The 23,461-nt window shown below is 40.7% G+C and overlaps 1 protein-coding gene across 1 annotated transcript in view; it reads right to left on the reverse strand.

Moving 5' to 3' along the window:
* The window catches only part of Anxa4 (annexin A4), a 145,123-nt gene that overhangs the window by 90,501 nt on the left and 31,161 nt on the right, over window positions 1-23,461 (reverse strand). Inside the window, exon 2 of the mRNA XM_045153117.1 lies at window positions 18,218-18,272. Within this exon, the coding sequence (XP_045009052.1) occupies window positions 18,218-18,226 (9 nt within the window). The 5' untranslated portion in view covers window positions 18,227-18,272. The remainder of the gene's footprint in view (window positions 1-18,217; window positions 18,273-23,461) is intronic.

A 23,461-nucleotide genomic window follows, 5' to 3' on the forward strand; every position in this document is an offset into this window, starting at 1 on the left:
ATTTTTTAAGTTAGATAATCAGTTTCAAAAGGAGGATTCAGGTTATTTCAACTTTGTTTTTAAAAATGGCTGCATCAGAAAAAATATCTAATTTTTTTTTATTAAACTGTTTCATCACTTGTTAAAAATGTATTTTGGATTTGCTGAGTTTGGTAACATTGTTTTACCTACTGTTGTACTGCCACAGCTTATAGACTTTTAGTTTCCTAAAGAGAAAAATTACCTTTTTACTACAAAGCCTTTGTGTATGGCCAGTTTTTCTGTTTGGGAAAACTTAAAGATTTACTGTGGTTAGTCCTACAGAAGAAATGTGGATTTGATAAACTAGTGCCTATGATTTTAACTTATGTTTGATATATAGTAGTAGGTTTATGGATGTTATTTTGTGCCAACAGCCCAGAATTGTCACTTATATGTAAGCAGAAAGCTATAACTCTGCTTCCAAAGTTATTTAATTTTTTCAGTGTTTGAATGTTATTTTTTGTAAGTGTGTTAATAAAAGTGTAAAGAGTTGGAAAAATGTAAATATTCTTAACTCAAAAAAAAAAAAAAGATCCTGTGCTACTGGGGTTTTGTTCAGGAAGTCTTTTTCTATTCTTGCATCATGGAAAGTTCCTCCTATATTTTCTTCCAGTAGTAGCAAAATTTCTGGTCTTATGTTGAGGTCTTTGATCCATTTAGACTTGAGTGTTGTGCATGGCGAGATGTGTGGATCAAGCTTCAATTTCCTACATATGGTTATCCAGTTTGTCCAGCACCATTTGTTGAAGATGCTCTTTTTTCCAGCCTATATTGTTAGGGCCTTTGTCAAATATCAAGTAGCTATAGTTGCTTGACCAAAAGTCCCGGTCCTCAAGTCTATTCCATTGGACTATACTCCTGTTTTTATGCCAGTATCATGCTGTTTTTATTACTATGGCTTTGTCATATAGCTTTAGACCAGGTATGGTGATGCCTCCAGAGGTATTTCCTTTGCTGAGGATATGTTTGGATATCTGAGGCCTTCTGCCTTTCCGTTTGAATTTTGAGATCATTTTTTTCTATCTCTGTGAAGAACAATGTTGGAATTTTAATTGGAACTGCATTAAATCTGTATATTGCCTTTGGTAGGATTGCCATTTTCACAATGTTAATTCTGCCTATCCAGGAGCATGGGAGGTCTTTCCATTTTCTCAAGTCCTACTCAATTTCTTTGAGTATTTTTATGTTTTCATTTTATAGATCTTTCACTTCCTTGGTTAACGTTACTCCAAGGTATCTTATTTTATTTTTGTTGCTATTGGAAGTGGGACCATGTCCCATACTTCTTTCTCTGTATCTTTGTCATTTCAATATAGAAAGGCTACTGATTTTGTGCATTGATTTTGTATCCTGCTACTTTGCTAAAGGAGTTAATCACCTTCAAAAGTTTTGGGGTGGAGTATCTCAGGTCTCTTACATATAGAATCATGTCATCTGCAAATAGAGCTAATTTAACTTCTTCCTTTCCAAACTGTATCCCTTTTATTTCTTTCTCCTGTCTTATTTCTTGAGCTAAGACTTCCAGTACTATATTGAAAAGCATAGATGAATGTGGACACCACTGTCTTGTTTCTGATCTCAATGGTAATTCTTCCAGTCTCTCTCAATTAAGTATTATTTGCGCTAAAGCTTTGTATATAGCCTTAAATTTGTTAAGATATGAACAGACCATGCCATTTCTCTCCAATGTTTTGATCATGAAGTGATGTATTTTTTCAAAGGCCTTTTCTGCATCTATCAAAATGATCATTTGGTTTTTGTGTTTCATCTTGTTTATATGGTGTATTACATTGACAAATTTCCATATGTTGAACCACTCCTGCATTACTGGATGAGTCACACTTGATCAAGGTGGATAATGCTTTTGATGTGTTGTTGGATTTGGTCTGAGAGGATTTTGTTCAGGACTTTTGCATCTAAGTTCATCAGGGAAATAGAACCGTAGTCTTCTTTTCTTGTGGCATCTCTAAATGGCTTTGGAATTAGGGTGATACTAGCTTCATAGAAGGAGTTGAGGAGCTTTCCCTGTTCTTCAGTTGTGTGGCACAGTTTGAGAAAGATTGGTTTCAGTTCTTCCATGAAGGTTTGATAGAATTCAACTGAGAAGCCATCTGGTCCTGGACTCCTCTTTATGGGGAGGCTTTTATTACCTTTTCAAACTCAATGGAGATTAATCTGCTCTGAGTTTAGCTTTGGTAGATAGTATATGTCCAGGAATTTATCCATTTCCTCCATATTATCCAGTTTTGTGGAGTAGAGGTTTTTGAAATAAATCCTGATGAGTCTCCCAATTTCATTTATGTCTGTTTTGATCTCTCCTTTTTCATTTGAATTTTGTTAATTTGAAGCTTCTTTTTATTTTATTTTATTTATTTATTTTTTTGCTTGATCAAATTGGCCAGGGGTATGTCAGTCTTTTTCATCTTTCAAAGAATCAGCTCTTTGTTTCATCAATTTTCTTAGTTTCTGATTTATTAATTTCTGCTCTGATCTTAATTATTTCTCTCCATCTGGAGCTTTTTGGGTTGAATTCTTCTTGCTTTTCCTGTGCCTTTAGGTGGATGGTTAGGTTATTGATTTGAGATCTCTTTGTCCTTGTTATGAAGCCATTTAGTGCTATGAATTTTCCTCCAAGTACCACCTTCATTGTGTTCCATAAGTTTTGGTACAATCTCATCATCATTCATTTCTACAAATTTCACAATTTCACTTTTTGTTTCGTTCACTACCCATTTATTGTTTGAAAGTGTGCTGTTCAGTTTCCAGGAGCTGATGGGATTCTTGGTGGGTCTTTTGTAGTTAATATCTAGCAATATAGCATTGTGATCTGATATCATGCAGGGAATTATGTCAATCTTCCTAAGTATATGGAGGCAGGCTTTATGACTCAGTATATGATCTATTTCAGAGAATGTTCTATGAGCTGCTGAAAAGAATGTGTAATCTGTTGATTCGGGATAGAATGTTCTGTAGATGTCCATTAGATATAAATAATCTATGGTTTTGTTGAGCTCTCTTACTTCCCTGTTGAGTTTCTGTTTGGGTGATCTATCTATTACTGATAATGATATATTGAAGTCCCCAACTATGATGGTGTTGGTGGTTATTTCTGTTTTATTGTCAAGTAGGTTTTGCTTTATGAACAGTGGTGTCCCTGTGTTTGGTGCATAAAGATTTATGATTGTGATATCCCTTGATAACTAGGAAGTGGCCTTTGTCTTTCTTGATTATTTTTGGTTTGAAGTCTATTTTATCCAATATTAGTATAGCTATGCCTGCTTGCTTCTTATTCCCATTTGCTTGGAATATCATTTTCCACCCTTTCACCCTGAGGAGGTGTCTGTCTTTAGTGGTGAGGTGCATTTCTTGAAGACAACAGATTGAGGAATCTAATTTTCTGATCCATCCTGTTAGCTTGTGTCTCTTGATGGGTGAATTAAGGCCATTAATATTTAGGGTAATGACTCTGAGGTTTGATTTGATCCCTGCCATATTGTGTTGGTATATGTGGGTTGGTGTTTTCATGGACTTTGAAGTTAATTGTTCTCTGAGTTTGGTTATTGTGATCTGCTTCTTGTAGGCATTTGAGGTTGATTATTTGATTCTTCTGTGTGGAGAATTTCCTGAAATAATCTCTGTAGGTTTGGTAGTATGTTCATATAATTGTAAAGCTGAGTTTTGTCATGGCAAGTTGTTCACCATCTATTAAGAGGGATACTTTTGGTGAGTAAAGTAGTTTGGGTTGGAAGCCATAGGTTCTTAGACTTTGCAGTGTTCTATTCTAAGCCCTTCTGGCTTTCAGGGTTTCCATTGAGAAGTCTGAAGTAATTCTGATGGGGTTACCTTTAAAAGTGATGTGCTTTTTTTCCCATAGCTGCTTTTAGGATTTTCTCTTTGGCGTCCATGTTTAGAGTCTTAATGAAAATACATCTTGGAGAGTTTCTCCTTTGGTCCAATCTCTTTGGAGTTCTAATGCTAATGCTCCTTGTATCTTGACAGGCCTTTCTTTTGAGAGAGTGGGAAAGTTTTCTTCGATTATTTTGTTAAATAAGTTCTCCATGCCTTTGGTCTAAATTTCTTACCCTTTTGGTATTCCCATGATCTGGATGTTAGAACATTTAAGGGTATCCCACAATTTCCTCATGCTCTGCTCACAGAAATTTTTGAACTCTTGAACTATTTCTTCTGTCATGTCTTCCAGAACAGAGTTTCTATCCTCCACATGGCTGACTCTATTCTTGAGAGCTTCTAAAGAGTTTTGGGCTTGTTCAATTAGATTTTCATTTTCTACTACTTTTCTATGTTTCATTTCCATCCCTATATTAAGCTCCCTTTTCACATCATTTTCTGATTTTCTTGATGCTTCTTGGAATTCATTCTTGCATTTCTTTATGTCTTCATTTAGCATTACCAGCTGATTTTTGAGGTTTTTTTTTCACTCTTTTTCATCTCTCTTAACTCTCTTTGAACTCCTTCCATTTTCTTATCTATTAGGTCTAGTCTAGTGATGGCAGCACCCACATGATTATCAGTCCTTTGTTGCTTTCTTGCAAGTTCTACCAGTAGCTTGGTCAGGCTTGCATTGCTCATAGCTTCATTTTGATGTTCTGATCCTAATGTCTCGTGTATGTGTTGATTAGAGACATTCATTGTAGGACTGGGTGATCTTCCTGGATTTACTTGCATTTGATTTTTCATGTTATTTCTTTTGTGCTGTGGTCTGCCCATCACAGTCTATGGGCAGGGAGAGTAGGACTGTGGTCTCCATGGGTGGGGGAAGTGGTGCCTCTTTGAGGAGCTGGCCTGAGCTAGCAGGCAGGCAAGCAGAAGGCCAGAGCAGTCCTGTGCTCCCATGTGGTTGGGCAAATCAGCCTGGGCTCCTGCATGGCAGGCCACTAGAGCAGACTGAACTTGTGCATGGTGGGCTGCCAAAGCAGCCTGAGCTCATGCACGGCAGGTCACCGTCCACACAGATGGGTAGGCAGCTGGTGGCAGCAGATGGGGGATTGGGCCTGAGCTTGTGCAGGTGGATGGGCAGAACGAGCTTGAGCTTGCACGTGGGCAGGCGAAATGGGCCTGAGCTCACGTGTGGATGGGTGGATGGCAGGAGCAGCAAGTGTGTAAATGGGCAGAACAGGAACCAGTGGATGGGTGGTGTGCATGCAATGGGCAGATGGATGGATTGAGCCTGAGCTCACGCAGGCCAGCAGGTGGAGCCTGCCCAAGGTCACGCGTGGGCAGAGGTACCAGGGCAATTGCCCCTGTGCAGTGAGGCAAGTGGAACTATGCTGGCCTGCATCCCCTTCCCTACAGTAAGCGTGGGAGTATCCTGTGGCTGGGACTATGGCTATGGCAGCTGTTTGGGTGGATTGGGGGACTGGTGGGCTACCCAAGAGGGAGGGAATCAGCCAATTCCCCTTTTTTCCCCTCTGTGCTCTCCCACTGGCAAGCTATTAGAGATTGCTCTCCCCTAAAAGACCCAATGAATCCTTAATACCTTGCCTTTTTTTCCCGGGGAGGTGCAGCATGGTTAGGTGGTCGCCATCTTGACCAGAAGTCTGTATTTTCTTTTTTGTTTAAACTTTTTCATTGATAACTTCCATAACTATAGGCAATAAACCATGATAATTCCCTCTCCTCCCCTCCTTCCTCTTCATAAATCCACTCTCCATCATATCCCCTTCCTCTCTCAATTAGTCTTTTATTTTGATGTCATCATATTTTCCTCCTATTATGAGGGTCTTGTAAAGGTAGTGCTAGGCACTGTAAAGTGGATATTGAGATATGGATATTGAGGCCAATTTCTGTCTGAATGATTGCATTGTAAGCAGTCCTACCCTTCCCTTGACTCTTATATTCTTTCTGCCACCTCTTCCACAATGGACCCTGAGCCTTGGAGGGTGTAACAGTGATATTTCAGTCCTGAGCACTCCTCTGTCACTTCTTTTCAGCACTATGATGTCTTTTGGGTCATCTCCAATGATCACTGTCATCTGAAAAGAGAAGCTTCTCTAGCCAAAAGTGAGAGTAGCATTAATATATGGGTATGAATGTTAACAGAAGTGCCTCAAGGGCAGTTTGGTGAGTATAATATATGCACTTAGCCAGACAAGAGGAGATATTACACTCCGAAGTCTCATAACCTCCTCTGCCATAGGATTTTGTTTAGGTTTTCAGTACCAGGCATGTATTCCCTGCCACAGAATGGGCCTCTAGTCCTATTAGAAAGTAGTTGATTTTTCCCATAACAGATATGCCACTATTGCACCTGTTTGATCATTTGGCCTGGGCTGGCCACACTTAAGGCTTGCAGTGTCCACTATTTTCATCAGTGACGTTTATGTCCTCTGTCCCCCACAGGGCTGCATGCAGTATAGCTTTTTCCAGCTTTCTGTTGGCTGGTATAAAGAGAGGAGGTTTTCAGCTCAGATCCAGGTTGACTTCTCAGTGACTTTGTAGCCTAAGCATGTGTAGCCTTCAGCAACAGGATCTTACCATCTAGTTCTGGTAGGGAACCAAGAGCCTTGGCAATAACCTGTAATGTTTTAGGGGCATCAGGGACCTCCCTGGGTAACAACTCAGTGGAACAGATCCCATTCCTGGCACAGAAATTTTTTTTCCAGTAACAATCTATGGCTTCTGGATGTGCCATTATCTAAAAATTAGGTTTCCATATACCTTATTCATAACATCATGAATTTTGATTAGCCCCCACCCTTCTTTAACTCAATCTCTTCCCATTCACTTAGGCCATTGCATCCCTAGTAATCTGTTCATCTACTTACCCATATGTAATACCTTACCTTTAAGTTCTCCCCTCTCTTGACTCTATTGTAGTCCTTTTCTTACTGGCCTCTGCTACTGATTTTTACTCCAACTCATATACAATTCTAAAAATTTGTAGTTAAGATGAACATATGAGAGAGAACATGTGACATTTGGCTTTCTGGACCTGGGTTACCACACTTAGTATAATCCTTTTCATTATCCATCCATTTCCCTGCAAATTTCACAATTTCGTTTTTTCTTACCACTGAATAGAACTCCATTGTATAAGAAATGTTTTTGTTGTTCTTGTTTGTTTCTTTAATTTTAGAGGGAGAGACAGAGGAAGAAATAGAGAATTGGCATGCCAGGGCCTCTGCATTTGAACCACTGCAATTGAACTCCAGAAGCTTATGCCACCTAGGGGGCATCCCTGCACTTGCCTCACCTTTGTGCATCTGGCTTATGTGGGATCTGGAGACAGATTCAATAGGGGTCCTTAGGCCACTGTATAAATGTACCACATCTTCATTACCCATTCATTAGTTGAGGAGATTTAGGCTGGTTCAATTTCCTAGCTATTGTGAAATAGCAGCAATAAACATGGTTGAGCAAGTATCTCTAAGGTAGTGAGATGAGTCCTCAGGGTATATGCCTGGGAGTGCTATAGCTGGGTCATATCTAATTTTAGCTGTCTCAGGAACCCCACACTGATTTTCACAATGACTGTAGCAGATTGCATTCCCACCAACAGTGTAAAAGGGTTTCTCTTTTTCTGCAACCTTACCAGCATTTATTGTCATTTGTTTTCTTTTTTTTTGGTTTTTTGAGGTAGGGTCTCACTCTGGTCCAGGCTGACCTGGAATTAACTCTGTAGTCTCAGGGTGGCCTTGAACTCATGGCAATCCTCCTACCTCTGCCTCCCAAGTGCTGGGATTAAAGGCATGTGCCACCATGCCCGGCTATATTTGTTTTCTTGATGATAGCCATTCTGACAATAAGATGAAATCTCAAAGTGAGTTTAATTTGCATTTCCCTGATGGCTAAGGATGTAGAACATTTTTAGATGTTTATATGCCATCTTTATTTCTTTTCTTGAGAACTCTCTATTTAGTTCCATAGACCATTTTTTAAAATTTATTTATTTATTTATTTGAGAGCGACAGACACAGAGAGAAAGACAAATAGAGGGAGAGAGAGAGAATGGGTGTGCCAGGGCTTCTAGCCTCTGCAAACGAACTTCAGACGCGTGCGCCCTTTTGCATCTGGCTAATGTGGGACCTGGGGAACCAAGCCTCGAACTGGGGTCCTTAGGCTTCACAGGCAAGCACTTAACTGCTAAGCCACCTCTCCAGCCCAATTTTTTAACTGGGTTGTTTGATTTATTAGTATTTAATTTTCTGGGTTCTTTGTACATCCTAGATATAATGCTCTGTCAGATGTATAAATGGCAAAGATTTTCTCCCATTCTGTAGGTTGCCTCTGCTCTATTCACAGTGTCCTTTGCTGTACAAAAGCTGTTTAATTTCATGAGGTCTCAGTGGTTGGTTAGTGGTTTTATTTCCTGTGCAACTGGGGTTATATTCAGAAAGCCACTGTGGATGCAAATATGTTGGAGTGTTTTCCCTCTAGGAGTTTCAGAGTTTCAGGTCTGATATTAAAGTTTTTAATACATTTGGACTTGATTCTTGTGCATGAAGAGATAAGGATCTATTTTCATCCTTTTACATATAGATATCCAGTTTTCCCAACAACATTTATTGAAGAGGCTGTCTTTTCTCCAGTGAATATTTTTGGCTTTTTTTTGAAAATTAGATGGCTATAGTCGCCTGGGTTTACATCTGGGTCTCTGTTCTGTTCCATTGATCTACATATCTGTCTTTGTGCCAGTACCATGCTGTTTTTGTTACTATGGCTTAAAATCAGGTATGGTGATTTCACTAGCCTTATTTTTGTTGCTCAAATTTTTGGTTATATGAGGTTTTTGTGTGCTTTCAAATGAATTTTAGGATTGTTCTTGTCTTCTTCTCCCTCTTCTGTTTTTTTTTTTTTTTTTTTTTTTTTTTTTTTTTTTTTTTTGAGGAAGGGTCTCACTCTGGCTCAGGCTGACCTGGATTTAACTATGTAGTCTCAAGGTGGCCTCAAGTTCACACTGATCCTCCTACCTCTGCCTCCCAAGTGCTGGGTTAAAGGTGTGCACCACCACACCCAGCCTAGGATTGTTTTCTATTTCAGTAAAAAAAAGTCATTTGAATTTTGATGGGGGTTGCATTAAATGTGTAGATTGCTTCTGGTACGATTGACATTTTCACAATATTGAAACTTCCAATACAAGAATATGGGATATATTTCCATTTCCTAGTATCTTCTGCAATTTCTCTCTTGAGTGTTTTAAAGTTTTCATTGTAGTGATCCTTCACTTTCTTGGTTAGGTTTGTTCTAAGGTACTTCATTTTTTTGTTTTTTGAGGCAATCATGAATGGGAGTGATTCCCTGATTTCATCCTTGGCATGCTTGTTGTTAGTATAGAAAAACTACTCATTTCTGTGTGTTTATTTTGTATCCTGCTACTTTGCTAAAAGTGTTTATCAGCTCTGGCAGCTTGCTGGTAGTCTTTAGGGTTCTTTATGTATAGAATCATATATCATCTGCAAATAATGATAATTTGATGTCTTCCTTTCCAATTTGTATTTATTTTATAAGTGTCTTTTGCCTTACTGCTATAGCTAAGACTTCTAGTACTATATTAAATAAAAGTGGGGATAGTGGAACCCTTGTCTTGTTCCTGATTATCATTGTATTTTCTTTTTGTTAAACTTTTTATTAGTAATTTTCTTTTCTTTTTTTGTTTATTTATTTGAGAGCAACAGACAAAGAGGCAGATAGATAGAGAATGGGCATGTCAGGGCCTCCAGCTACTGCAAACAAACTCCAGACACATGCGCCATCTTGTGCATCTGTCTTACGTGGGTCCTGAGGTATTGAGCCTCGAAATAGGGTCCTTAGGCTTCACAGGCAAGCACTTAACCACTAAGCCATCTCTCCAGCCCTCTTTTCTTTTTTTTTTTTTTCAGCAGGGTCTTACTCTACCCAAGGCTGACTTGGAACTTACTCTGTAGCTCAGGCTGGCCTTGTATTTATGGCAATCCTCCTACCTCAGCCTCCTGATGCTGGGATTAAGGGTGTGCCTAGCTATGTGCCACCATGCCCAGCTGTATTTTCTTTTTTAGGAGCTTTACCCTGTCAGTTTTGAGACCCTCCCTCAAACAAAACAAAACAAAACAAGTCCCTCAAATAAAAACTGGGGAATGAAATGATAAGGTATAAAAGTCTACTTCAAACTAACATAGGTTGGAGCAGAAGTAAGTAGAGATAAAGAAGAAATAAAATTGATTATGAGTTAATAATTAGTGATAAGTGTAAAATATAAATAATTAGTTAGATAATATCAGCATTGGAGTTCACTAAGAATGGACCTTCTCTCATTACCAACCTCCTTCTCCCCCTACTTGCTGTGTCCCTGATAACACATTAATTTTATTATTTATTACTTTTAAAAAACTTTATTTTTATTTATTTATTTGAGAAAGAGAGAGAGAAAGAGGCAGAGAGAGAATGGGCACGCCAGGGCCTCTAGCCACCACAAACAAACTCCAGACACATGTGCCCCCTTGTGCATCTGGCTAACGTGGGTCCTGGAGAATCAAACATGGGTCCTTTGGCTTTGCAAGTAAACGCCTTAATCACTAAGCCATCTCTCCAGCCCCAATTTTTTATTTTTAAATGTTTCTTATTTTGTTATTTTGTTAGTGTGTCCACATATGTGTATGTGTGTGCAGATGCATATGCCCATAAGCACATATGTGGAGGACAAAGGAAAATGTCAGGCATCTTCTTCTATCATTCTTCTGCAATATTTTCTCGAGATGGGAGTGTCTCACTGAGCTTACTGTTTGTGGTCAGACTGGCTGATGGGAGAGTCCTGCCCCAGCGATCCTCGCCTCTGCCACATTCAGTGCTTGGGTGACAGCTGTACATGGCTATGGCTAGCTTCTTATCCATGTGGGGCAGATAGAACTCAGCTCCTTATGCTTGGGCAGCAAGTGCTCTTATACACTGAGCCATTTCCCTAGAATCACACACTAATTTAACTGAAAGGAAGAATGTCATAATTATCCCTCTTTAGAATATGAAATACCTCATGAAAGGATAAAAGTATCACAATTGTCCCGCCTCAAGACTTAAAACACTACATGAAAGAGCAGTTTTAGGTAGACTATAAGAGGAACATGGAGTTAGCAGGGCTGGCTGAGGTTCATCAGGGAAGACTATTTTCTCTGATAAAGATGACTAATTTTTTAAAATATATTTTATTTATTTATTTATGTATTTGAGAGAGAGAAAGAGGTAGAGAAGGAGAGAGAGAATGGGTGTGCCAGGGCCTCTAGCCACTGCAAAAGAACTCCAGATGTGTGTGCCCCCTTGTGCATCTGGCTTATGTGGGTCCTAGAGAATTGAACCAGGATCCTTTGGCTTTGCAGGCAAATGCCTTAACTGCTAAGGTATCTCTCCAGCCCAAGATGACTAATTTTTTTAAGTTAATTAATTAATTGTTATTATTTTATTATTTTGTTTTTGAGAGAGAAAGAGGCAGAGAGAGATTGATAATGGGTATGCCAGGGCCTTTCAGCTATTGTGAATGAACTCCAGACACGTGTGCCCCCTTGTGCACATGTGCAACACTGCACGTTTGTGTCATTGTGCGTCTGGCTAAGTGGGACCTGTAGATTCAAACGTGTTCTTAGGCTTTGCAGGCAAGTACCTTAACTACTAAGCCATCTCTCCAGCCTTAATTTATTTTTTAATATTTTATTTAGTTATTTATTTGAGAGAGCAGGACAGAGAGAGAGAGAGAATGTGCACACTAGGAGCTACCCACTGCAAACTAACTCCAGATGCATGTTCTACCCTGTCCATCTGGCTTTACATGGGTCCCGGAGAATTGAACCTGGGTCTTTTAGTTGTGCAGATGGTTATTTTTTTTATAGCTTTATTTCTTTCCTTTCATTAGCTTTATTTCCTTCTTTCCTCCCTACCTTCACCTTTCCATTTTCTTTCTTGCTTGTTTGCTTTCTTCTTTTGAGACAGTCTCTAGTCTCTGCTGGCCTTGAACTCACTCACTGTGGTTTTGCATATGAAATATCTTTCTATTGCCTCATATGTTTTGCATAGTTGGTCTCCAGCTGCTGGCAGTTTGGGACGTGGGAGGAGGTGTGTTGCTGAGGGTGGGCTTTGGGGTAATAAAGTCCAGCTCCACGCCCAGTAGACTAGACTACTTATAGACTACCTCCTCTGAGACATATGATGCTCAGTTGTCTGTACCATGATTTCCCTGCCATAATGCAGCTTTTCCTCAAGTCTGTAAAATGTCTTCCATCAGCTGCTTTTGATTGGATTTTTTCCCCAAGAGTGTAACTACAGAATTGCTATATAGTGAAGGATTACTTTGATTTTCTGATGTTTCTGCCTCCATCTTACCTCCCCAGTGCTGAGATTATAGGCATGTGTCAATATGCCAAGTATGTGGTATTGGAGATAAGGAGATCAGAGGATCAGAAATTTAAGGTCACTGCTCAACTACATAGCAATTTCAAGGTCAGCATGGACTATAAGAGACCTTGTCTCAAAAAGAAGAGGAAAGGGAAGAGGAGGAGGGGGAAGAAGAAGAGGAGGAAGAAGAAGAGGATTTCCCAGGTTGCTGTAGGGGAGATAGAGACCAGTTGAGAGCCTGGGCCAAGACTGCTAGTGAGGAGTGAAGGTGAACTAGGTGAATACACTAAAATGGAAACAATCAGGTACTACAGGTATTTTCTAACAAGGGTGACAAAACTTGCTGATTGACTGACATGAGGAATGGGGGAGTGAAAAACATCAAATGTAACTCTACATCATTTTCTCTGAGCAGCATAGTGGAGAGTGGTAATATTTATCCAGAAGAACACAGGGTGGAGGAGGGAGGACAACAAGATTTAGGGTGGTGGTGGGGATTTAGAAATTTTATTTTAAAAATGGAAAGTTCAAGGCAAGGCATGTTGTCTCATACCTATAGTCCCAGCATTTTGGAGGCTGAAATAGAAGGATCATGAGTTTGAAGCCAGCCTGGGATATAGAGTGAGTTCCAGGCCAGCTTAAGCAAGAGTGAGACCTTCAAAAATATGGGGTCTGGAGAGATTGTTAAGTGGTTAAAGGTGCTTGCTTGCAAAACCTGACACCCTAGGTTTGATTAGTCAGCACCCAAGTAAAGCCAGATGCACAATGTGGCTGGCACATGCATCTGGAGTTCATCTGTAGTAGCAGGAGGCCCTGGTATGCCCATATTCACTGTCTGCACCACCTCTCAGTATGCGTATCTCTCTCAGATAAAATAAGTAAAAAATATTTAAAAATATGTCAAGTCCATTAAACACCTATGTTAAACATCCACAAAGAACTTATGTGGAGGTGTCCACAGGACAGATGGCTAACCAAGACAAATCTAGAGGTCAGATCCAAAGTCATATATCTAGAAGGCACAATATTTAGATGGTATTGGATGAAATAACCAAGGGAGGAATGAAGAATGAGGACAGTGGTCTTAGGACCAGCCTGAGTCTCGAAGACAGAGCATGTCTAGTAAAGACTGAGAGCCCAACAAGCATGACTGACTGAGAGGGAGCTATCTGAAGAGGAAGGGAAACCCAGAGGTGGAGGACAGAGGCAGTGGTCAGTGTACCTACTATGGTAAAAAGCCTCTTGGGAGAAGCACAGATATGGGAGTGAGGTAGACCAGACCTGAGTCTTGTCTTCAATCCTTTCCAGCTATATGCTAGAAAATTTCTTTTTTCTCACCTGGGTATTTGGAATAATTGAATCAACTCACAGCCTTGTTGCAATAATGAGACAAGAAAGTACTTAACATAGAACTTAGGAAAAAATAAATACTAAAATAAAAACAGACTAGATAACAGCCATCATCATCAAATCATCTAAATGCCATCAGAAATATAATAGATTCTTTGATCTCTTTCTTATTTATTTGATAGAGAAAGGGAAAGAGAGAGAGAGAGAATGGATGCACCAGGGCCTCCAGCCACTGCAAACAAATACCGGACATGTATACCCCCTTGTGCATCTGGCTAATATGGGTCCTGGGGAATCGAACCTGGGTCCTTTGGCTTTGCAGGCAAACGCCTTAACTGCTAAGCCATCCCTCCAGCCGTCTTTGATCTCTTTCTTATAATACTCCTCAATGCAAGCCAGTGGGGCAGTACCAAAGCAGAAAGTAGAGCATTTGTGTAAGGTGGCAAAACTGATGTTGAACAGAGCTGAAGATTTCTCATGATTTCATTGGATCCAAGAGCAAAATTTAAGAATGCAGGGTTAGAATTTTTATGCCCTTATGGCATTTCTCAAAAACCAGACTTGAGGTCTATATGTGAAACCTTGACCTGAACTTTTTCTTCCCACTGTCCCACTGTGTCCCATCCAAGTCCCTACATGCCACAGGTCATGAGCTCCTCTGCTGATGTCAATGTGAGTACTTAGTCATCACCTCCGTGTATCTGACCAAGTACAGCAGAGACCTGTGACATCTAGTGCCTGAGGTACTGTTACCAGTTCAGGTGCATTCCCCACAGTGCTGCAGTCCTGGCTCCCAGTATCACAGAATGAGACTGCATTGGGAAACAAGGCTATTGTAAACATAATTAGTTATAATGAAGTGAGAGTGTAGGCTGGGCCTGAAACCCATAGGATGGGTGTCCTTAGAGGACGACAGATACAGGGAAAATGATGACAAAGTTAGAGTTGGACTTAGGCAGCAACCAAGGAGCCCTAAGACTGCTGCAAAGCCCCCTAAACTAGGAAGGGGCAAGTAAGACTCCTCATAAGTCTCAGATAGTGTGGTCACAGTGACACCTTGATTTTGGAGGTTTGGCTTCCAGAGTTCCAGAGCTGTGAGTCACCTGATTTGTGTCGCTTTGTCTTCAGTAGCCTTTGGAACCGATAACATGCTCACTTTTTTTCTTCTATCAGTAACAAGTGAATTGGTAATTTACTGTAAAAATTTGAATGTGTCCTAACTTAAGTCTTTGATCCCACTCGTGTGTGTGTGTGTGTGTGTGTGTGTGTGTGTGTGTGTGTGTGTACACACTCTTGTATTCATGGTGCTGTGAATGGGACCTCATAATTTCTATACCTAGCCTTCTTTCTTCCTTTCTCTCTCTCTCTCTCTCTTTTTTTTTTTTTGTTTGTTTGTTTTGTTTTGTTTTTGAGGTAGGGTCTTGCTCTAGTCCAGGCTGACCTGGAATTCACTATGTAGTCTTGGCTTTGAACTCAAGGTGATCCTCCTACCTCTGACTCCCGAGTGCTGGGATTAAAGGTGTGTGCCACCATGCCCAGCTCTTCTTTTTTCTTTTTCTTTCTTTTTTTAATGCAAGAATAAGAGAAAGAGAATTTACATGCCAGGGCCTCTAGCCACTACAACTGAACTCCAGACACATGTGCACCCTTGTGCACATGTGCAACCTTTTGTGCTTGCATCACTTTGTGTGTCTGGCTTATGTGGGACCTGGAGAGTCAAACATCGGTCCTTAGGCTTATAGGCAAGCTCCTTAACTGCTAAGCCATCTCTCCAGCCCAACTTTCTTCTTTTAAAAAAATACTTATTCGAAAGTACAGGGGAAGAGAAAATAGGTGTGCCAGGAACTCTTGCCACTGCAAATAAACTGCAGAAGCATGCACCACTTTGAACATGTGGATTTACCTGTATACCCAACTTGGTGAATCAAATGTTGACCAGGGTTCTTTGGAATTCTGGCACAGACATGCTTTGGATGGTAGTCAAACACTGTTCAAGCATAAAGCAAACTGTGCTTTCAAGAACACTATTAGAGGGACTGCAAAGGTGATGTGGTTTACTCATTAACATTATAAACAATTCCTTTTTTCCAGGAAAAAGGTTAAGAATATTTTGTTAGTCTTATAAGTATCAGCATTGGTTAAATTCTAGGGCACAGGGCACCATTATTTGTTCATCTATTCATATGTCCAAGAAAGGCTGGCTGTGGTAGAAAAAGAAACTCAGAGCATGAAGAGAAAGAATGACAAGGAAATGGCTAGAAGTATGTGGAGTTACTACTATATTAACATACAAGTTGATAAGCATCAGAAAGCTCAGAATACAAGACATGGGAATATTAATGAGCAAGGGAGAGGACTGGAGCAAGGGACTCCTATCGCACAGCAGCATGAAAGAGCTGCAAAACCTGCAGTGCTCAGAGCACTCAGACACAAGGATCTACCTTCTCTGACTCCACTGACAGAATGTGCTAGAACAGGCAAAACTAATCTATGGAGTAATAATCAGATGAAGAGCAGCTGTGTTTCTTCAGGCAGTGAAGACATGGAGAACAGAGTGAGGCCCTTCCTGAAAAGACCATGAAATTACTTCTACTTTCTGGGATGATGGAACATCATATCTTGATGAAGGAATGGGTTCATGAGTTCTCTCACCTGTCAAACTCTACAAGCTCTCTCTGTCTCACCTTCTTTCTCTCCCTCCCTGCAAATTAAGTAAAATAAAATATATGGTCATGCCAAGTATGCTAGTACATTCCTGTAATCCCAGCATTGAAAGCTGACCCATGAGGATTGTGGTTGGAGGCCAGCTTAGATGACACAGTGAGACCTTATCTAAAAATTAAAACCAGGGCTGGAGAGATGGCTTAGCGGTTAAGCGCTTGCCTGTGAAGCCTAAGGACCCCGGTTCGAGGCTCGGTTCCCAGGTCCCACGTTAGCCAGATGCACAAGGGGGCACTCGCGTCTGGAGTTCGTTTGCAGAGGCTGGAAGCCCTGGCGCGCCCATTCTCTCTCTCTCCCTCTATCTGTCTTTCTCTCTGTGTCTGTCGCTCTCAAATAAATAAATAAAAATTAAAACCAAAATCAAATGAACAAGTAAAAACATAAGTAAAGAATTTAGAAAACTCAAAATTAAGAAGAAAAATAAAATGCCTCTAATTTATAGTAAATGACTCTAACATGATGCTACTAGAGTAGATAACTATAAATTTTACCACCAGAAAATGTAATTTAAACATCTCTTAGTAAAGAGATAAGAGTAAGTTGAGTAGAGTGAATGCATGACTTTTATATTCTACTTCATGGATCATTTTATCCTAAGCTTTTCCTGTACTAAGTGGGAGGAAGCAGAATACAAGCTGTTATTTATGCTATGACTCCTGCAATTATACAATGTCACATATGAATACTGTCTAATCTAAAATGGTGTAGATTACCTGAAAATTTCAATATTGAAAGTACATCATGCGATTTTCTTCTCTTTTGAAAACCTGTATCTGTCCAGTAAAATAATAGCTATGGTGGAAAAACAGGTTCTGAGAGGAAAGGTGATAGCAACTGAGGTAATTCTTTAGAACACCAAAGCTGAGAGCTTGCTAGGAAATAATATTCCTTTAAATTTGGTTCTCAGGACTAATGTGGAACTCTTTTGCCTCAGTCTCCAGAAAGGATACCACAAACATTACTGATTAAATGTTCTCCATGTCTAGAGGGAATCAAGCAACAAGAAATGGATATTAAATTAAATCATAATAAATTTGGGGGTAAATACAAGTAAGCCTTTATCAGGGATCATGAAGAGAATTCTAGAATATTTGATGCAAAAAAAAAAAGAGTTGACAGTCTTATGTGTTTAGGATGGCTTCCATATGTAGCACCCTAAAGGAAGGCATCTAGACCAGGCTGGAGTGGTAATTCTTCTCCAGGTGTAAGATTCTACTATTATTCCCAGAAGACTGGGGATGGTATCACCTATTTTTCAGAAATTTCCTTTGGGTGGAAGAACAGATGGCTGGCCTTGGGCACAGTGTTTACAGTTCAGAAAATCAGCTTTAACCTGTGCACTGAACTTAACATACTCCCAGAGGAATTTCATCCCATGCCTATTTCAAAGATCAAATCACCAAGTCCCACCACACAGAAGGCAGGAGGCAGATGGTGAATGGTGCTAAGACACATACCTCCCAATGAGCCTGAAATGATACCACTGTTCCAAGTATGAGAAAAGGTCCCTCCTGGTAGTAGAATATGCCTTTCCTTTTTATCTTTCTTACTGCTATAAAATTAACAGTATTGTGTCCACAGAGAGAAAACCACACCTCATTTCTATGTTCTCAGGATGTTAAAGGGCTCTTTCTGTGAATTAATTTTCAGGTTTAAGTTACTCACACCCATTGAACTGCCTTTTCATGTCTTTCTTTCTCTCCTTCCCTTTGTTAAGCAAACAGTACTTTGTTAAGCCACCCTGTGTAAGTACACATCCTGTACCTGCCTGTGACTGGCGCCAGGTGGGGTGAGGCACTTTGTCACTTACCATAGCCATGGTTCTATGTCAAGTTCAGAGTTCAGTCAGTGCAGCAAAAGCTTCTCTGTGAAAAAAGCAGAGTGGGAAAGACTATAATGAGGAGAGTGGCATTACCATCATACATCAGGTTATTGTGGTGGTCTGCATGAAGATAAGTGCAGAGCAAATGACAACTTCCTCAAAGGTCAGCTATGGGTTACCAAAGAATAGGACTGGGCTAATCATTAAAATGAAACTGTTTGAACAGTCAGATTTATTATGCTAAGAAAATAACTTTTCGACTTGTTCTTCTGTCTGAAGACACACCACAGCAACAATTCCTATTGTTTTGTTGGGGTAAGATGCTCAAACCAGACACAGATTGAACTATACGGTGTGGTGGATTAGATGAGGGGTCCCCTTGAAGAGCAGAGATGATCCACCTGCATCAGGAAGGCAGAGTACCTCAGTCTATGCTATGTGTGTGTATGTGTGCACATTTGTGCACAAGTTGACAGACTAACAGCCTATACAACAGCATAATCTTCACTTCACACGGGCTGTTTTCCTTACACTGTTTCAGGACTTAGGATGTTCTGTCTTCTCTTGTGCTACTTTATATATTTAACTTCGTCCTCAGTGTTCATTGCCAGTTTCTTCAAGAAAGCTTGAATCCTGACACAGTTTTTCCATTTGTTAAAAATGCAAAAATTTCATTTTGGGAGAGCACTTTTGTGAGGTTCTCCCATCAGGGGTATGCCAACTGCATTCCAATCTATTTCTAAGTCATATGGACAAGGCCTTCAACACTCAAAGAGTCATCCTGGAACCAAGAGTTCCAGTATCCTAGGAGATTGTAAGCCCAGATCCCACACACAAAGGTAAGACAAGTGCAAGGTTGCACATGTCCACTAGGTAGCTCAAGTGTCTGGAGTTTGACTATGGTGGCTGAGGCCTTGGCACACCAAGTCTATCTCTGTCTGTCCCTGTCTCTCTAAAATAAAAATAAAAAATAAAGAAAGGATCAGAACTGGGTGTGGTATTGCATACCTTTAATCCTAGCACTCAGGAGGCTAAAGCAGAAAGATTATGAGTTTGAGGCCAACCTGAGGTACGTATTTCAAATAACAGACTGTCTCATAAAACAAAACTAATGAGCAGCATCTCAGGCTTCTACTCCAGACCTACTGATTTGAGAGTTTTGAAGTCCATGAAGGGATTACATGTCTATAAAGTTGCAAGAGACACAAGGCCAGTGGACTCCAACTTTTGGTCCTTGTTCAAGTTATCAAAAATTAAAAATACAAACTCAGTCCGTAGGTATAGAAGTTGTCAATAAAAAAAAATACATATATATATATTATTGTATATGTATTTTATGTATATATATATATGTGTGTGTGTGTGTGTGTGTGTGTGTGTGTGTGTATACATATATTTTAAATACAGACTCAGAGAAGGGTAAGCTGTGAATTATGAGGGTGATTTTAGGGAGAATTAGGATCCAGAGGGAAGGTTAGAAGGGAAGCTTCAAGCCAAAATAAATTTTCTCCCATGCTGGAAGAGGGAGGGGAGGTGGAAAAGAAATCTCCCTCACATAGGGAAAGCTTTGAGAACATGCACACACACACACACACACACACACACACAAAGAGAGAGAGAGAGAGAGAGAGAGAGAGAGAGAGAGAGAGAGAGAGAGAGAGAGGGAGGGAGGGAGGGAGGGAGGAGAGAGTGAAAATAAAACAGGAAATCACACCAAATAAGGAAAGTGCCTGGATTAAAACAAACAAACAAAACCTCTTTCTCCCTTTCCCCCTTTCCAGTCAGGTTGGGAAGGGGAAGAGGAGACCCACAGAGACTATCTCATCACATAAGGAAAGAGCCAAGTGACTACCACAGGGTCTAAGGGAGCAAGGGCCAAGGGGCAAAGAAGCAAGAAGAGACTTACACACATTGCCAGCCCCATTTATATAGCTCAAGCATCCAATTAGGATGAGCCTCATCATCAGACTCAGGTGTATAAGGGAGAGACCTGATTGGGTGGTTAGCTCAAGAGGCTGATGCAGCAAGGGCCAGCCCACAGGTGTGCTAAGCCCAAGGAGGAAGTGCTGTTGAGGAATTATTGCTTGCAGCCATCTTGGATGAGACTGGGTCAGACACAGGTTCTAGTTTTGTCAGGGCAGGCAAGGTGGCATACATGTTCTCCTTGGGCCTCTGTCTCTAGCTGACTTCCTATAAAAAAGCTACCTTGTTCTTATTCCCTATCACTACTAAATCTTCATTTTTTTTCTTCTTTCTCCTTCCTTCCTTTCCTCCTGCTTTCTTTCTTGCATATGTACAGACGTGTACCCCCATACATATGCATGTGGTGGCCAGAGGAAGACATTTGGTGTCCTCTTTTCTTGTCCTTCTGCCTTAGTTACTGCAAGACAGTCTGTCACTGAATCTGGAGTTCCCAGTTTTCAGTTAGCATTAGTTGACCAACAAGCCCCAGTGGTCCTCCTGTCTCTGCCCCAGTAGGCACTAGTATTACAAGCATATGTGGCCATGACAAGCTTTTATTTTTTGGCCTTTTTCAAGGCAGGGTCACACTCTAGCCCAGGCAATCTAGAACTTGCTCTGTAGTCACAGGTTGACCTCAAACTCAGTTATTCTCCTGCCTCTTTCTCCCAAGTGTTGAGATTAAAGGGGTGTGTCACCATGCCCAACCCATGACTGGCTTTTATAATTTTTATTTATTTTAAAATTTTGTTTGTGTACATGTGCTCTGTGTGTGTGTGTGTGTGTTTGGTATATTTACATGGGTCTTGCCGAATCTGGCCCTCTCAGGCCCTCATGCTTATAAACAAGCACTAATACCTGCTGAACCATTTCCTTAGCCTCTGTCTAGCTTTTTACATGGGTGTTAAGACTCAAACTCAGGTTCTCATACTTACACAGCCATCTCCCTAGCTCCCATATCCTTATTTTAACAAGATTTCCCAAATCACTATCTTCCCAGAAATTTGAAAACACTGGCCTAAGCAACCTGGCCATAAAGCACTTCTTAATGCTAATGAAGTCCCTCTTAGCTCACATTATTAGCCCCAGAGCAGACTGAGTCATCCTCTCCTCTCAGCCTCCAGCATTCTCCAGCCCAATTCTGACCTGCCTGGTTTCCTACCATTCACTGAAGACCAATCCCACATTACACAAGGGTCAGCCCCTTCTTAGAGCAAAAGTCATGTAAATTGGGAGCACTGTCTAGGCTTGTTTTAAAGGTCTGATAAAGCCAGAAAAATGGGGAACTGTCTGGTTAGAGGTGGGCCTATATTGTAGATGATGAGAAAAGAGTGGTGAGCTTCATATTAACTATAGAGACATGTCAGAATAAAAGAAATGTTGTAGCAAGGCACTATACCATAGGGAAATTGGAGTGAGAGACTATATGGAATGAGGGGCAAGGTTCAGGAAGGCTACAGAGATGGCTACAGGAAGAGCCAGGGAGATGAGAGAATAGAAGATCCATGAAATTCCCTGAAGCAAAGCTTTATTAGATGTGTGGATTCATGGATTGTAAAATCCATTCATTCAACCACCATTCATAAAGCACTTATATACTATAGACACTTTCAGTTGATAGAGATAGCACAGTGGGTTAGACAGGAGTCTGTTTTCAATAAGCCAACAAGGAAAGAGAGGAAAAATAAACACATGAATACACAGATACTAGCAAAATGGAAATATAACTGGAAAATTACATACAGCAGGGATGAGCAAAACACAGGAACTTGAATTCTAACTCTAAAATGCTAATTCTGCCTCTGCAGCCTAAAATCTAAGAATGCTTTTCACATTTTCAAATAGTTTCCAAAAGACGGAGAACCAAAGAAGAAGGAAGTAGAAGCAAAAGGAGGAGGAGGAGGGCTAGGACAACCTGTTCAGTTGGTAAAGTACTTGCTACTAAAGTGTGAGGACTTGAGTTAGGATCCCCAGAATCCATGGTAAGTGCTGGGCATTGCGGTATATGCAGTATATGTGGTAATCCCAGAACTCAAGAGGTAGGGGCAGGCAGATCCCCAAGGCAAACTGGTTAGATGAGGTGAGTCAGTGACTTCTGGGTTTTTTTGTTTTTTTGGTTTTTTTTTTTCTAGGTAGGGTCTCACTCTAGCCCAGGCTGACCTGGAATTCACTCTGCAGTCTCAGGGTGGCCTTGAACTCACAGTGATCCTCCTACCTCTACCTCCCGAGTGCTGGGATTAAAGGTGTGTGCCACCATGCCCAGTTGAATTCTGGGCTTAATGAGAGATCTTGGCTCAACAAATAAGGTGGAAAACAGCAGAGGGAGACACCCAACACTGATCTCATCTTCCACATGCATGTGCACACACACACACACACACACACACGTACAAAAGGAGGAGGAAGAGAAATAATAAACCATGATGTAAAAACTGCATGAAATTCAAACTTCAGTATTGGTCACAAATCTGCCTCCCCATACATTTTAAGTTTGGCTTAAGGTTTCTTCGAACGTAGTGAACTGAATGTGAAAACAGACTGTAAACTACTCTCCTAATAAGCAGCTGACTCTCGGCCAACCATCTGTTCAAATCATCTTCAAATGGCGCTCTGGTAGTATAGTGGTGAATACAGCTGCCTTCCAAACCATCTTCAGTAAGACAGACTAGAGCAGTAGCCAGTCCAGTTGTGTCTTGTACCTCACTTCTACATTCTGGTTCTAAGTAAACCAGTCCAGGTTGCAGAGTGGGCACTCTGAATTATGCTTGATCTAGATTGCTGCCTGGCTTCAGCATTCTTTTCTTCTTCTTCTTTTTTATTAAGTAGGAACTTTGAACTTTGTATGAACACATCATGTGTTGGTACCACCATTTCCCTCCTCCCTGACCCTATTCCACTGAGGGCCCTCCTCAGTGGGGATGCTGGTATTCACCATGGGGTTGTGGGTCAGGAGTTGTGAAAGCAGGGGAGGGGGCAATGCTACAGATATCCCTCCCAGTCTGTGGTCCTTATAATCTTTATGGCCCCTCTACTGCAAAGTTTCCTGATGGGTATGTTTTAAGTCTACTTTAGTAGAAGGCCTCTAAAGCAGTCTCAAGAGCCCATGTGTCTCTAATCTTCTCCTGCCTTTCAGTCTCTCCACTTTTGACTTTTCCTAAAGTCAGTAGTAGAAACCAAAATTCCTCTTCTCCAATATGGGTCACTGAAACAACATTTCTTCCCCTATATCAAGCTACAGGACCCAGGAGTAGTATGCTCTTTCCCTGAATTATT

This window comes from Jaculus jaculus, chromosome 6, assembly GCF_020740685.1.
Source record: "Jaculus jaculus isolate mJacJac1 chromosome 6, mJacJac1.mat.Y.cur, whole genome shotgun sequence".
Classification (NCBI taxonomy): Eukaryota; Metazoa; Chordata; class Mammalia; order Rodentia; family Dipodidae; genus Jaculus; species Jaculus jaculus.